The sequence below is a fragment of the Ursus arctos genome, chromosome X, assembly GCF_023065955.2.
Source record: "Ursus arctos isolate Adak ecotype North America chromosome X, UrsArc2.0, whole genome shotgun sequence".
Classification (NCBI taxonomy): Eukaryota; Metazoa; Chordata; class Mammalia; order Carnivora; family Ursidae; genus Ursus; species Ursus arctos.
In genome coordinates this window covers 119,732,660-119,749,625 of record NC_079873.1, presented here as the reverse complement: position 1 = coordinate 119,749,625, position 16,966 = coordinate 119,732,660, and the positions used below count along the sequence as shown (strand labels likewise).

Sequence of the window (16,966 nt, the reverse complement as noted above, 5' to 3'; positions counted from 1 at the left end):
AAAGCTAATCTGCGCTCACTACCTTTATTGTCTATGCCATATTTTAATTTGAAGTCAGAAGAAACAAACTAAAGTTTCATAATTGCTTTTCATGACCAGTTTTGAAACTGATAAAGAAACAGTGTTAACACATTTATTGAATGTGAAACCTGGTAGGGAAGGGCCAGAGAAACTATTTTTCCGTCCTTTTTAAAAAAGCATATGTTAACACTTACTGATAGTGTTTCTCTGTATAGCTTTTTAAAAACTACACACTGGAATCATACGAGTAATGCTATAAAACCATGGGGAGTGAGAAGGGGAAAGACTAGCTAAAGCAGCAGGCCTGTAGGCGAGAGAGGTCACTAAGGTCTGTGGGCTCTGTACCAGAAGGAGACAGGTCTAACAGGAAGTGGGGTGACATGGAGGTGGCAGAACTTGAAAACAGCTTTATCTCCATTCCATCATGCTACCAACAGGCTAGCCATTTGTAAAGAGCAGGACTCTTTCCTTCTGAATGCCCTTATTAAACCCCAAGGGGTCATTTTTATATATCAGCATCTCAAGCTTTCAAAGATGGCCATCTGATTATCTTTCTAAGTATTCTCCCCAAAGTAAAAGAAAATGCTAAGGTTACTGTCTTGAACGAGAAATGCCAGAGTCAAGCGAACACCAGTCTTTTCAATAATTATACTAATAGTTTAGTGACCCAGAGAGACAGAGGTGGCTTAATGATGTCTTTTGACAATAACACCCATCTTCAAGTGGTGCTAACATGTTGTTAAGTATTCTTTATAGTTACAGCAGGTGTGTGTGTGTGGGGGGGTGTGGACTAATAAACAGGATATATAGATACATAAAACACTTTTATCCATCCAGGAAGAGGAGGAGATAAAATCAAGACTGAACACAATTTTGCATAGTAACTGGTGGTAAAATGGGTACGATAAACGACACACTACATAGAGAAAACTTTCGTTCAACTACATTACAGATTAAATATGCTCTCATGGTCTAGCCTGGGAACCTAACACTTATTAAATCGGTTATAAGTTTCAAATAACGAATCTCAAAAGCCAACATTTGAAATACAACCTGTTCTGTAGCTGCGGCCTGCCTTATCAGCTATATAAATCGAATTTAGTCCAACTTCTCACCATGGCAACAAGCCCTTTGCAGAAATACGCAAAGACATTTCACATCTCGAAAATTTGCCTTGTACTCTTCACCACACATAATGTCAAGAAAAGCATGCTTCAAAGGTACTATGTAATGAGAATGGCCTTTAAAACAGGCACAAAGGAAATCATTCCTATTAAAATTAAATCTACTTCATAACAATCTTCAAACTGAGTGAAGAGCACCAGAGAAGAGAATCCTGAGGTGTTTTGGACCCCATACTCTATAGTTTTTAAAGTCTATTATCTGTAACACTGCTTCAGATACGATGGAAGTGCCTCTCATTTGGCTCATATTGGCTATTTCTCCACTATTAAACGACGGCGCGCGTACGAGAATTCACATTGGGCACAGGGGGCTGAAATGGGTTTGGTCGTGGCTTTACATGGCTAGACTAAGCCAAAGGGCCAGCTAAGGGATGAAGCCCAGCTTAGCAACAATCATAAATACAGCGGCTACTTCTGGGTCACTGCTGCATGCAAACTCAAGAGCCGAGTTTTCAGCCTATCTGTGTTCTACAGGGCTTCTAGGAATTCTAGTTGTTTCTGGGAAATCCAGTTTGAAATTTAATTTGAAACCCAGGACTGCAGAATCTCTATGCTTATTCTAAGCTTTCAGGTGCCTGCTTTTTATCAGGGAGATGTTGTTGTTCTTTTTTTAAGTGACTTACGTCAACAACGCCATTTTGTGTTCACCCAAGAAAATAAATGAAAGCCTTTCAATTCAACTACCTCAATCTCTTTTTTGGCTCCCTGCGACCGTATTTCCATGATGCCTACCATACAGATTCTAGCTAAAGCAATCGTACAAACTGAATTGTCACCTCTAAAACGCAACTTGCATAAAAGGTGTCAAACAAATTCAAGAACAAAGCACATATGGACGCTTACTTGGACCAAAGTTCCCACACCTACCGTCAAACTTCTTGTAACGGGAAGCAAAGATGGCTTGCAAGTGATTGCACTGTTCGCTGACCACACTTTTGAAATCATCTTTACTTTGCAGGCTGTATTTCTCCTCCATCTCCTGAGAGCAGCAGGTATAGCCCTGGGGACAGATCTTCAAATGATCACCTGGAAGATAAAATTGTAGGACAATCAATCCCCATCATCACTCATCAAGTCCAAGAGGCAAGAGTGTGGCTTAAGTGCACACACTCTGCTTCACTTCCACCTGTGAGGCTCCCGCAAAAGCCTAGGCATCGTGTGTATTTGAAAAGTTCTACTAAAACTAAAAACATCTGAGGCAGCTGGCAGGCTCAGTCGGGTACAGCATGCAACTCCTGATCTCAGGGTCGAGGGTTCGAGCCCCATGTTGGGGGATAAATAAACTAAAAGCATCCATTCCTTTATGGGAATGCTAAAACAATAAAGCCACCTACAAACGACAGAACTTTTGAAATCAAGAAGTCTGCTACACCACAGGAAAATCAGTGTGGCCAATAAACAGTATCACTCAAGATAGAGCTGAGGCTTTTTTAAAAAAAAATAAATTATTCAAGATTCTATGCTAAATAATGACTGTACAAATCATACAAATGAAACATAAGTTTTTCCAGCTTTTGGGAGTTTATATTCCAAGAGAGGGTACACCTTAATGAAGAATGATTTATAAAATACATGACAGGGGCGCCTGGGTGGCTCAGTCGGTGAAGCATCTGCCTTTGGCTCAGGGCGTGATCCTGGGGTCCTGGGATCGAGCCCCGCATCGGGCTCCCTGCTCAGTGGGGAGTCTGCTTCTCCCTCTCCCTCTGCCCCTTCCCCCCGCCCCAAAAATAAAATAAAAAATAAAATAAAATACATGAGAGCCAAAGATTGAGCAAGTACACCAGCAGTAGTTACACTGTGGGGAAGCAAAGGGATAAGTGGATTTCAAGGGGTTGTTGGCCAAGAGGAAGCAATGCGAGTTCACACTGGATAATTTCAGGCTATGATAAGTCACAAAGGGTAACGGCAAATGACCCTCAAGTTTCAGATTTTCTTGTCCAGCATCTTCTGCACGGTTGTCGGACACTGACCTTATAATACTGGGATATGTAGCCACTCACCCCAATATTGACTAATCGCTACCAATAAGTGTCATCTTTATGCAGTGATGTAGTCCTAGGACTCAAGAGAAATGCCGTAAGATGCTTCACTCCACAGCAGCTCAACCCACAAGGTATCTCCCTCCCCCTACACCGACTACATTCTGCTTGTGGTTAGGACAGGAAGGCTTGGAGGGCTTTTTTTGTTTTTAATAGATCCCAGAGTTCACCCACACCTTGTTCCTCCTGCCGCAGAACACAACTGTGCTTTGCAGAGACCATACCTCTCCCTCATCATGACCAAGAGAAGTGGTGCCACTGAAAACTGAACCCCAACATTATTACTGCCTGAGTCACACCACCATTAATTGGTGTGATCTAATTTTTACAGATATTACAAGGACTCACTGCCACTATTCCTTCTGCTACTGCCATCCATGTTCCACATAAGACGAGGGGTCTGAAAACAAGGTCTCGGGAACTCAGGAACTGAGTATGTTGAAGACATATGCACCTGTCTACTGTAAGTGTATATGATAAATAAAGGGCTAAAAAATAATGGGCCAAACGCCACCACTCACAGGAAATGAACTGGGCCATGAGCTGGCCATTGCTGCTTCTTGGCTGAGTGTGCTTAGAAGAATCATCTTGACCTAAGATAGATACCGTAGTGGCTTTGGAGAGGTGGGGTACTGCAGATAAAACGGAGTTAGGCAACTTAATTTGACTTATCTAGGATTGTCTATGGCATGTATGCAAATAATTACATAATCATATGTATGCATGATCATTCTTCCTTCCCGGCAATTAAAAAGTGGGGAGAATGAATGCTACTGCCACACAAAAAGGGGGGGGTTCAGTAATCAAGGACTAGTTAGAAAAGAAAGGGGGGAGGAAAACAATCTTCAAAAAACTGCCTCATCCAGAAACTGCTAGAAGTTTCTTTTGGCATTTTTGAAACCCTTGATCAACATATCAATCTAACCAAAAAGGCGGGGGGAGATCGTGTATATGAGTTTAGGAGCTTTGAAGATCTCATTAGCCAAAGAAAAAGGTTGCTAAGGCTCAGTTTTCTGCAAACACCTTTGTTACAACCAAAAACAAAACTCCCTCTTCACTGGCTTAACAAGTTCACAGCAGGCCTTTGGTACTGAGACACATAATTAACAGAGAGATATCCAGTTGTCTCCAGGTTTCAGGGTGGAGGATTTCCCCCAATACAGTCTTAACATGTGAAATAATACGAAGAACCCCAACTAGTACAGCACTTGCTGTCGCTGTATTCAATAATCCATCACACTCACACCCCACATAGAAAATTAATTGGAATGCTCGGAGTGTGAGCTTAAGACTCGCAGGGCTATTTAAATGAATTATAATAAGGGAGCAACTACTCTTTAAGATTGTCACAGGCTGAAATTCATCACATGCTGGTTTTCAGACGCCTGCAAAGATTCCATTGGGGTATGCACTGAATTTCCAAGGCAAAACAATTCGTGAGTTTGGAAAATAATCTACGCTCCCCGAGTCTTAACAGGGCTCACACGTACAATAAACCAAGGGGCCACTTAATGGATGCTGTCAAAACAGGTTTCTAAATTGCAGGAAAAGCACACCTTTTTCCCACCCCCAACGCATACACACACAGACACATGGACACACACACGCAGCACCTGAAGCCAGAAAATTCAGAGACAGCAGGAAAGAATAATTTTCTGTACTTAAGAAGGTGCTAGACATTGAGGGGTATAAATTGACCCACAGGAATTTTACACTAAGGAGACACCTTCCAAGAATGGGTAACGGCAGTAAAAGTTGCCAGCAACCTGCCGAATGCAGAGAGCACCATTTCCACCGACACACGTACACACTGCAGCATCTAAAAGGCCCAGTGGGTCAGGGCGCCTGGGTGGCTCAGTCGGCTGCGCAGCCGACTCTTGATTTTGGCTCAGGTCATAATCTCGGGGCCGTGGGATTGAGCCCCACGTCAGGCTCTGCACTCTGCACGGGGTCTGCTCGTCCCTTCTCCCCATCCCCGCCTGTGTGCACGCTCTTTCTCACAAATAAAATCTTTAAGTAAATAAATAAATGGTCCAGCACGGCCAGTGTACTCTGCCCGTTTCATAGCCAACCGGGGCCCTTAGCAGAACCTTCTGGAGACCAGCTTCTACCAGAACACTGGAGTACAGATTTGTTTTGGCAATACCTAATAAAAGAGAGTCCGCTTTCATTTTAGGGAGAACGTCTTTCCAGGCAGACTTTGTCTAATGGTAAAAGGCTCGCCTTGTGTAAAGGACGACAACAGGGTAGACACTTGGCTAATGTTTCTGCTGGCAAAGTCGTCTTCCTCTCTGGTCCAAGAAGCCCACTCCAACAGGCAACTTTTGCCCATGTAGCCTGGAATGCCCCACTTACTCTGTCTGCATTTCTAAAAAGCATTACTTGAAAATGTAATCTGACATCCTTGCCCAGAGCCCTGCCTGAGACACATGCAGAACAAAACACACTTGTGATTTAAATCCCAAGACATACGTATGCTACTAGGGGCTCAGTGCTGCAACCAGTTTTGGCTGATGAGAAGTACAAGGAGGAAAGGTGGGGGGCAGTCTTGGTGCATTTGAAAATGGGATCAGAGCACTGCATTCTGGTAAGAACTCAAGCAACTCTTTTGATTTTTAAAACTTTGAGGTGTCTGGGTGGCAGAGTCAGTTAAGCGTCCCACTCTTGGTTTCAGGTCGGGTTGTGATCCTGGGGTTGTGGGATCAAGCCCTGTCTCAGGCTCCGTGCTCAGCGAAGAGTCTGCTTGAGATTCTCTCTCTCTTCCTCCGCCCCTACCCACCCCCCATGTACTAGCTCACTCTAAAAGAAAGAAATCTTTAAAAAAATAAATAAAACTTGAGTATTTCTGGGGCACCTGGCTGGCTCAGTCAGAAAAGCACTCTTGATCTTGAACTTGAATATTTCTATTTGAATTGCCAAAAATGGCTTATATTAAAAGGGCACACATATTATCTGAAAGGCATTCTCTTTGCGACTGTTCCTGAAATGCTGTGTCTGAATGAGAGATGCCTTTTCTTTCTAGAGATCTCCTGTCTAAACCTGCTGATCCTTTCTCATTTAAGAAAGATGGAACAGGAGCAGTGTTTTCTTCAGGCTGAGAGAGTGAGCACCGGGATAAGAGGACCTGATACGGGACAGGTGGGCAGACAGTGCAGGTGTAAGTACTGGGCGTGTGCCTTTTTTTTTTTTTTTAAAGGGCCCTAGGTAATTCTGCTATATACACTTCCGTAAGAATTAGTACTTGAAAGGCTTAAGCAGCAGAGCCGCAGAAGAGCTGGAAGTACTCGTGAACCCGTTAGTCCAATGGCTCAGGTGAACAGCGGGTCATGATATCTGACTATTCTTTGTTTCCTCTATTTCCCTAGCTCAGCCTCCTTCTTCCATGACCCTTGCTGGGTGCAGGCTTCTCTCCACGTATCTCTTCCTGGCTGCTTTCACTCCTTTCCTCTCCCCAGACTGTTCCTTGTCATCCTAATCCACAGCTTCGAACTGCACCAAATATGAACCCGGAGGCTTTTTTTTTTTTTCTAATCTGTTGTACTTATTTATAGTTCCCTGATCTTCATCTAAAAAGCAGGTAAGTTGAACGCTTTATGGTTTTCTAAGGAAGCACCTAAATTAAGTTGCTTTTTGTACATGGCCCTTGATTAGTTTTTTTCTTTGTGGGTCAGTGGCCTTCTAAAGAAAAAAGGTCCCCTAGCCCTGTCCTCAGAGGCTTGGGTGAGATTCAATGAAGCGTACTTTTAAAGCTTAACTCTATGTTATTAAAAAAAACAAAAACACTCGAAAGAGCCCAACTTTTTTCCATCACACCAGCTCTATGTAATTTCTCTTTAGTCTTGATATCAATGCCTTAGCTTTCAAAGCCGAACAAAGACAATCACAATAAATGACTACTCGATCCTGCCGAGTGTGTATTGGTATTTGGAAGCTCTTCAAATCAATGGTTAAAGAAGTAGGCACCGAGGATGAGGAATCCATTCCGTCCTGTATCAGGACCCAGCGGCAAACAACCTGTAGAAAGGCTGGCTCTGAGGTACAAATGGGGTGCAGCCAATGTCTCCGGATTTTCGGTTGCTCATACCCACTTCCCCCTACAAAGTGCTACAAATGGTGATCAGTTCTCAGGCCAGCTCTCTGCTTACTTACTGACAATTCGACTATTTTTAACTGTGTCTTACAACCACTTTCTAGGTCTTTCTCAGAAAATTCATTTTGAAGTCCGACTAGATGCCAAGAAAACGTCTCTCCGATTCTCACATATTCTGGGGGAACGGTGATAGGAGAATACTTGTAGTCACCACTAACGTGTTAGCTTTCTGTATCCGTAGGAGATACTAGGAGATGCCAGTCATTACTCCCCCAGAGTTCTCGATGGAGGGAAGAGCAGCCAGAAACCTTCCCAGGACACGGTGGCAGAGAACCCAGGCTCACCTGCACCAGCAGGATTTGTAGGGTAGACATTCTCTGCACCCCAACTGATTTTTACCAATAAAACAACCAAATGCCATTGCTAAATAACAGAGAAGCAAATTGCACCCTAAGGGTAAGGGCTGCAGTGAGGAACATTTGAGAAGAACAGACTGGAAAGCACTTTGTAAACTGCAAATGTAAGAAGACTATAATTGTACATTGCTCCTTCTTGCCGAAATGGAGTGCCTCACTTGGGTTTTGAAGAAAACTTAGCTCTTTACAAGGAGTTTTTAGGAAGTGAGTTTAGAAGGTTCCAAATACTTAACGCGATTTGGATCTTTCATTCTGCAAAGCTAATGTTAGTCTCGGGATAAGAAGACTGATGTGGGAAGTCAGGCCCTGGGTTTGAGTCCCAGCTGTACGTGATTCACTGCAGGCTCTGGGGAAAGTCGCTTATCCACTAGAGCCTTACAAAGCCCTTTGTAAACAAGGAAGCATTCTGTAAATGCAAAAAGTGCAATGAGGAAACACAGAAAGAAAGAACATCTATTCTACCCTGATAAGCTACTGAAGTCATCCAGGAAGACTTCTCTGACAATTTGTACTCGCTGAGGGAGAGGGGCCAGGAGGGCGGCACCTTCTCTCCTCTGGCTAGCTCAGGAAAATTTCTTCTTCAAGGGTGGATTTTAGGGGAGTCAAGATAGCCAGACAAGAGGTGCTGAATGGCATGCATAAGTGATAGTGAACTGATGAAAACGAAACACAAACATCTCAAGGGCCATCAAAAGCAAAGCCCTGGGAGCTTAAGGAGACATGATGATGGACGAAGATAGGGTGTCCTGATTGGGTCCCTGGAACAGAAAAAGACATTGGGGGAAAACTAAGGAAATCAGACAAAGACTTGTATGTGAATGTTCACAGCAATATCATTCATAATAGCCAAACGTCCCTCAGCGGGGATAAGCGAAATGTGGTGTATCTGTACGACGGATCATTCGGCCAAAAGGGGAAATGAAGTTCTGATACATGTTACAACATGGCTGAATCTCAAAAAAGAAAAGAAAAACCCCAACACTATGCTACGTGAAAAAGCCAGCCACCAAAGTCCATGTGTTGTATGATTCCATTTATATGAAATGTTCAGCATAGGTCAATTTACAGAGACAGAAAGTAGGTTACTGGTTGCCTAGAGGAATGGGAAGTAAGGGGAGGTTGCAGCTAAAAGGTAGGGGACTTCTTTCTGGGATGAAGAGGATGTTCTAAAATTTATTTTGGCAATGAATCCACAATTCTGTGAGTATATTAAAAGCCCCTATACACTTCAAATGGGCAAATCATTTAGGATATGAATTATATCTCAATAAAAGCATTAGTAAAAAAAAAAAACTAAGACTATCAGAATATCAGAATTAGATGGGGACTTCACATAATAACAACGTATCTACATTTGTTTATCCGTTGTGACCATGTACCAAGGTAAGATGCTAATAATAGGAAAACTATCTGTGCTAGCCTCCCAACTCCTGTAAATCTGAGACTCTTCTAGGATAAAACATTTATTGTTATTTTTTAAAGGCAAACTTCAGTTTTCAAAGGAAAAAGGGGTAAATGTGTGTGTGTGTGCGTGTGTGTGTGTGTGTGTGTGTGTGTGTGTGTGGTGGGGGAGCTTTCACCAGGCTTTTAAAAAATATAAATACTTGGTGTAATTTTACTAATCGGAGCTACATTAAGCTATTATTTGCTGGGGGTGATTTCCCTAATCCCTCAATTGCTACTTTACTCTTTTTCTATTTGTTCCAAAAGTAAAACAATTCCTTGCCGTTGGTCTCAAGAGTTACCAAAATGGTTTCTGCTCACTTTCTAGATCTAAATCCACGTAGCCACAAAGTGAGCTAAGAAGCAGGTTGCTGTGTAACTCCAGTGCCTCCAAGCTACCCAAGAACTCCAGGAGGAATATACAATGTTCTGCTTCACGGGAACAAAGAAAGAAACTCTCTAAAGGGTTTTAATATTCCCAGGGGGGCAGGGGGAGCATATACATTAATCCACCCTCCCCTTTGCAAAAAGGAGTGGAATTACCGCATAGGATGTGCAATGCATGTCGAAAGCTTTAAGTCATTTGACCTAAGCCTTAATAAGAAAGCACATAAATTACAGTTATTATGCAGATGTAGCATTTGAGATCACCCACCAATCAGTAGGAGAAATGCAGCTAAGTTAATATTTTGCAAAACCTTGCCAAAATACAGCTCTGGAGGGCTTAAGACTGCCAATTATTTTTAGGTCCACTAATCCTGCAAGGTAGGCTAGAGAAGGCCAATCAGAAACACATACATTTTGAAAATCAGTTGTATGATGTTTTTCTAAGAATACCTCCCTGTAAGTGTAGTTGGAAGAGTTAAGGTTGCTACTTTAAAACTCCATGCATCATTCCAATGAGCTTGCAACAGCTTTCAAATCCACTCCAGATAGAAATCAAGCAGGGCTTTTTTTTATTGCTCTTTAAATAACAAGCAAATTATGAACCGAAGTTTCTATCTCACAATCTCGGAACCCCATTTTAGTAGTGAACGAAAGGTTTCCTAAAGGAAGGCAATATCAGCCCGAGCGAGCGGTGGGAAATGCACGCTCTGACCTAGGTTACCTGCACTTAGAGCAGCGAGAGCACCTGCAGCGATTTTGCCCATCTACAACCACTTTGCTCAAGGCCCAAGACTCTCAACAGGAACAGTAATACCGGTGACTACCCCAAAACTCTTCAATAATTTGGAGGCTCCAATGCACACTACCCAAGACTGTGCTGGGGACCCTTGGGGGGCTGGCTAGGGGCAGGCAGGAAAAGTCGGAGCGCTCTCGCTTTACCACTGACATAAGAGAGCTTTCCTGTCCGAGCTTCAGGAGCACATGAACTTGGTAGCATCAGTTCAGAGTTTCTCTCCAATACCGATTTATAATCTTCACTGGGCTCATAATTTAACAGAATGCCTGGAGGTCAAGGATTCCGAACGCCTCAGTTACATATTCAGCGACCCATAAAAAAGTAGCCTAGAGACAAAATACCATTCATTGGCTAGGACATGCTATTCTCTGGCGCCCAACAGTACTTCTGGATCACAATCCCTGGCAGACCGAGGCCTTGGGAGGGTCATCTCTAAGACTGTCAGTCAGGCCAGCCTTGGAGAGCCAGAGGGACTCCCAGGGCGAGGGAATGCTGGCCACCAGAATCTCGCTCTTTCTCTGCACACCCCCTAGCATGCAGAAGTCTTAATGGTTGCCCCTGTGAGTAGTCTCCTGTGGGCAATCACTTAAGACTACGGAGAAAGTGGATGATGAGGCAAAGTGTCCTCAGAAAAACCAGGAGTGATTTTCCTTATTATTCCTAAATCATCTCTCCAGGAACCCCCAGGAGCCCCATTCTCAGATAACCTGCCAAAGCCATTTAGGTTAAGTAGCAAGATCAGAAAGAGTGAGCAGCTGAGTCCCGAGTTTATCACAGGTGTAGAAGAAAATGCAGCTGGTGGATGGGGAAGTTCACAGACACTTGCTCTAATACAAATAGCAATACCTTCCATTTCATACACATAACATGGGTTGTGCGGGTCATGAACATTTTTAAAAGTAGCTTCTCTTTTGTTCATAATTGTTTTCAGCTTGGGTGCCTAGGAAAATAAAAACCCTCACCTTTTTTTACTCTCGTTCATGATACACCTGAAATTCCTCCCTCCAAAATAGTGTGAGAATAGGTTTTTAGTAAACCTACTTTCTAGGAAAAATACACCTAAAGAACAACATATTCATTAATCATGAATCCTCCCAAAGACAATTCTCCAAATGGCTATCTAGAAAGCTTTTACACTAAGTGATAGCAAAGTCCACTGCTTCACATAGAGAAAAATGATTCTCTAACATCAGATTTCACGCCACAGCAACGGTTCTTTAAAATCCTAGCCAGGCATCAATGAAATGGAGAAGGGGAAAGAAACATTTACATTTTCAGTGTTTGTACTTAATGACATCCCTTAAAATCCACCTCCACAGAATTCTTGTTCAAGGTCACAGCGAGTTACAGCTTACTCGAATACAAATCCGCACTGAAGGACTCTTAATTAGTTTCCGTTCCACGCACATGGACATGAGCCAGAGCTGAGTAAGGGTTAATTTCTATAACATCAGAGGAAGACTACTGCACCTTAGCACGGGCAGGTGGAGGAGGGGCAGGGTCTTCCCTTTGCCAGGCTGAGTCTCTCCAACCCTCAAAAAAGCTCCTCTCCTTGCCATTATCAAATACCCTAACCCCTGGGCCTGATGCCTTTGGGGCACGCACCCTAGAATTTATTCCCTTTTAGTGGGCTCTTTGCTATGGAGAAAACTATACTTTCTCTTCTAGGTCATCTATTGGAGCTCTAGGTACAATCTGCCTCAGTCCTAATTTTGGGAGCATGCCACCATTAATGTTGCTATCCAGAGAATTACCTTTCCAGACCCTCTACTTCTTTCCTCGAAGTCAACTGTATAATGTTCGATGGAACAGTCCCACATTTCTGCGGCAATGCCAATTATTTCAAGTTTCCTTGGCTTGGTGTGCAAACTCGCAAACTCACGAATAGCTTTTGAAGGCCTAAGGAGATCACCTGCCCTGGTTTCCCTTTGTCCACATATGCTTTAGTTGTTTGAAAACCACAGGGTCATTCATTAGACAAGCATAGATTCCCCTTATAGAAATGATGTTGCCTTGGGGCGCCTGGGTGGCACAGCGGTTAAGCGTCTGCCTTCGGGGGCGCCTGGGTGGCACAGTGGTTGAGCGTCTGCCTTCAGCTCAGGGCGTGATCCCGGCGTTCTGGGATCGAGTCCCACATCAGGCTCCTCCATTATGAGCCTGCTTCTTCCTCTCCCACTCCCCCTGCTTGTGTTCCCTCTCTCGCTGGCTGTCTCTATCTCTGTCAAATAAAAAAAAAAAAAAAAAAAAAAAAGCGTCTGCCTTTGGCTCAGGGCGTGATCCCAGCGTTATGGGATCGAGCCCCACATCGGGCTCCTCCGCTATGAGCCTGCTTCTTCCTCTCCCACTCCCCCTGCTTGTGTTCCCTCTCTCGCTGGCTGTCTCTATCTCTGTCAAATAAATAAATAAAATCTTTTAGAAATGATGTTGCCTTTCCCAGAAGATTCACTTTGCTTAAGTCTTCAGCATTCCCACTCTTTATTGAGATTCTCCCAGCTTAGCTGTAGAGGTGAGGAAGCCCACGTCTGATTGGTATTTACCCTAATGGCAATCTACTAGAGGCTCCTTGGCACCACTTGACCCCCTGGTCTTACCTTTCAGAACCTTTCCTTTAGGATCAAACCTGTCAATTAATTACATTTGATTTGTTCCTTAGGATTAGAAAACCCAGTAACTCCTTCACTTCTTGAACTAGCTACTTCCACCAGTTCACCGCAAGAGATTATCTGGGAAGAGAACACTGCCTTAAAATTTTCCCCAAACCTAAATCAACAACTGTTCACTTTACCCAAACTAACCTTTGACCCAATTTGGCAATACAAAAACAGTAATGCGGTATTTACCAAGCGCCTCTCATGCGCCAGATGCCATCCATCAGTGCAGACAAAAGGTGTGGTCTCTACTCTTGAAAATTACAAGACGCGCAGACGTGGATTTAATTGTTGCTCTACAGGCTTTTTCTTTCTCCATCTTCCTCTATGATCTGAATTCCTCCTGCCCCTAGGCCCCAGAATCTCCGAGGTCCTCGGATCATCTCTTAGGACACCTCAAGTTCAAAAGACAGGAGAGCTGACGCTATCCCAGGCAAATCCACCCAACCCATACTGCTCACACCGGGGCTGCAACAGAGGTGCGTTCGGAGGTGCCTCTGGACAAACTGGGAGAAAGAATCACACGCTCAAATATAATCCATGCATTGCCAGATACGCTGTGTTCATTTTTTGAGTCATCCAAAACAGTAGATGTTCATTTGGACTCAAAGCAGAATCCTGTCATGAAGGGAAGAAGCAAACTCCTCGGGGATCTGGTTCTGCTACCTCTTTTGATCAACAAAGCAAAATCGGCAAAGCAAAAACTTCTCACACAAACGCTTTTCTTAGTTATTTGGCTTGACACGTTAGGTCACTAAACATTCAAATTTATTTTAAAACACCCCACCTCTCAGATAATGTTAATGCTTTGATTTTTACAAGTATCGAACTCTGGTCATTTAAGGCTGAACGTCCCTAAACTTATATTCTAACAGGCAATAAATCACTGACATGGCTCCGTTCAATTTTTGCAAGTGAGGTCTCAGGAGAAGAGCTTTTATGCCTTCAAGTGACCGACACAGCAAACAGCAAAGGAGCTGAGATGCTACACAATTCCTCTGTGCCACACTGGGAATAATCCGTTTGTTCTGCGCTCTGAAACTCTGATAAAAAGGTGCTTGAAGCAAAATGGAAGGTATCAATTAGGGAATTCTTCAGCTGGGCTGCCATGCCAACCACCTACCATTTTTCTCTTATTTCTCAAGTATCACAGAGAGGGGAAAGTAAAGGCAGATCTTGAGCACAAATATTAATGGGATTATTTACTGACAACATGAAAAAATTTCCTTCCTTACAGAAGATGATGGAACAGTGATTGCTGCTTTGCCAGCAAGTGACAAGGAAAAGAAAGAAACCAGTCATTTGCTCTGCATTCAAGTCCCTACAGGCCTATTCAATTCCTGACCATCCTCCGATGCAGGCCCGCCAGATAAGAGGTCTCATAGTTACCCCAGGGCCACATAGATGTGACTGTTCCAAAAAAAAAAAAAAAAACCAAACAAACAAACACCCTAGTGCAATGGAGGTAGCCTGGCCCTCATTAGTGCAGAACTCAGATAACCAAGAATGAAGGGCTGCCTGTTACCATTTTTTGCTTTGGGTGGGGATGAAAGGAAAGAGGCCATTCTAGTTTGAGGCTCTAAGAAGAAATGAAAGTTGCCGTCACAGGGCTGACACGGGAGTCACAGTAGAACGGGGCCATCACAGGACCGAAGAAAGGCAACAGAGCTTCAGAAACCCGGGCAAGAGTCAAGCTTGGGACGAATGTTCATAGCTCGGCGTCAGACAGCTTGCTATGGGCTGGAGCGACCGGCTAAGTGGATGCCTGTTTCATTATGTCAATATCCAACTTGCCTTCCATAAATCTTTGGGGTCATGAGTCAACTGTTCGCTTGGAAAGCAATTAATTGGGTCAAATATCTGATCCCAAGGAAGTTCCAATCACTCCCCCAGTCCCAGAAGGTGCACCATCATCAAGGTCACAGGAGTGAGAGAGAAAGAAGGGACGAGTACTGCGTAAGGGAGAAAGACAAGGAAGATGGTGTGTGACCCGGGGCCGAGAAGTGGCAATCTGGCACTCAGGTTCCACGATAACTCTCAGCAGGCGGAGGGCCATGTCTCTCTCTCGTTTCCATTACACAGAGCCTGCAGATGGCACACCATTACTACTGCAATTATTGGCTATAATTATGAAAAGTCTTTGATGTGAGAGCAAAAATTATTAAAATGGCCCTTCTTAGAAAAAGAAGGGCAATAAATATAGCCTCCTTTGCAAAATTTAAGGACCAATTTCATACCAGGACCTTCCGCCAGAAAAGAGGTCGTCAGTTTAATATAGTTGTTTTCAGCTTCTCCCCTTCAAGATGTTTTATCCCATGTGGGAAACGAATAATGGTATGTGGCTCATGATATATTTTAAGAGTATACTTAAGGGTATTTCAAAGGAAAATAAAAGAGTAAACTTCTCCTTACAGACACATGTGTGATTTGCACAAGCTCTGAGTTTGTCCTGCTCCCACAGTAACCAACAAGAGCTCATTTTTAAAACGGTCATGGGGCACCTGGCTGGCTCAACTGGTGAACATGCGACTCTTGATCTCGGGGTTATGCGTTCAAGCCCCATGCTGGGTGTGGAGATGACTTTAAAAGGACTCAAATAAATAAAAATAATAAAGATGAAAGTCTTCAAGGATGAGAACAGATGGCAACAAATGTCAGTCTTGGTTTAAAGGTAACACTTGGTGGTGCTGTGCTTATCTGTTGGAATCAGTACATATTTTCATGTACTTAAATGGATATTGGTAACTAGAAATATGAAAGACAAGAGAAGGGCTCGCTTTTTGTTCTCTTTGTCTTTTATAGGATCACAAACCGTGCAAGGTCACATTTTAATTCTTTTCTCAATCTACCTAATCTTAGGTTGAAACTAAATCATAATCTCCAGTCTAGCCAATGTTAAAGGAGCACGTACATTACCACAGTGCAAGATTTTAAATCATAGTCTGGAAATCAGTTTCAATGTGGGGGAAAGGGGCCATTTCAAAAGCTGAAGCAAAAGGAAATGTCCAGCATTATAAGCCCTGCCTTTTGCAAATGAGCGGCCTAAATTAGAATGAGTCTGACCAGGTTATGGGGAAAAATACTTAGGTTTCTGTCCATGGGTAGCTCTATTTTTAATATATGATCCCAGCCCAATATAAAAACATCAACTAACCTAACTCCAAGAGTAACTCTACTGTGATAAATTCGGTCATACAGAAAAATAATACCACAAGAAGCTTGGAGAAGCACAGTTCGATCTGTAGTTTCACAAACATTTGAGGAGGTGCTTGGTGGCACAAGTCTGAGTCTTCATTTGGCCTAAATGACCTGATGGGTATGGTAAGTGTAGGGCATACTTACAAAAAGGCATGGTTTGGGGGCCCCTGGGTGGCTCAGTCAGTTAAGTGTCCGACTCTTGGTTTCAGCTCACCTCATGATCTCATGGATGGGGAGATCAAGCCCTGCTTTGGGCTCTGTGCTCGGTGGGAGTGTGCTTCAGATTCTCTCCCTCTCCCTCCCCCCCCTCCCCCACTCACACCCATGTGCATGCACTCTCTCTCAAATGAATAAGTCTTTTTTAAAAAGGCATCGTTTCATTCTTGTGAGATGAACTTTCATGGTTTCATGATTTGTGGGAGCAAACAGAAACACAAATTACACCAGGGATTATTACGAAATGAGCCTGTGTTTAAAAAAAAAGAAAGAAAAAAAGGTCATGACGCATTTTGCTTATTGGTTAAAGCTCTTATAATAGCACTGGCAAATTTGGTGGCCCTGGGAGAGCGGACAGAAGCCAAGCTTCTTTTTCAGTACAAAACAAATGAAGAAAGTCACAAGTAGGAGACTCACTGAATAAAGGGACTAGAAAAGCTTTCTACACATAGTACAGGCTCTGAGTCTTTGAGGCAGGCAGGCTCCACGTGATACGGAGCGCGTAAGGACTTCTGAGTTAAACAGGAC

At 43.4% G+C, this 16,966-nt stretch overlaps 1 protein-coding gene across 1 annotated transcript in view; it reads right to left on the bottom strand.

Moving 5' to 3' along the window:
• Positions 1-16,966, bottom strand: part of GPC4 (glypican 4) — a 102,561-nt gene that overhangs the window by 31,045 nt on the left and 54,550 nt on the right. The window contains exon 2 of the mRNA XM_026520615.4: positions 2,073-2,231. Coding sequence (XP_026376400.1) covers positions 2,073-2,231 — 159 coding nt within the window. The remainder of the gene's footprint in view (positions 1-2,072; positions 2,232-16,966) is intronic.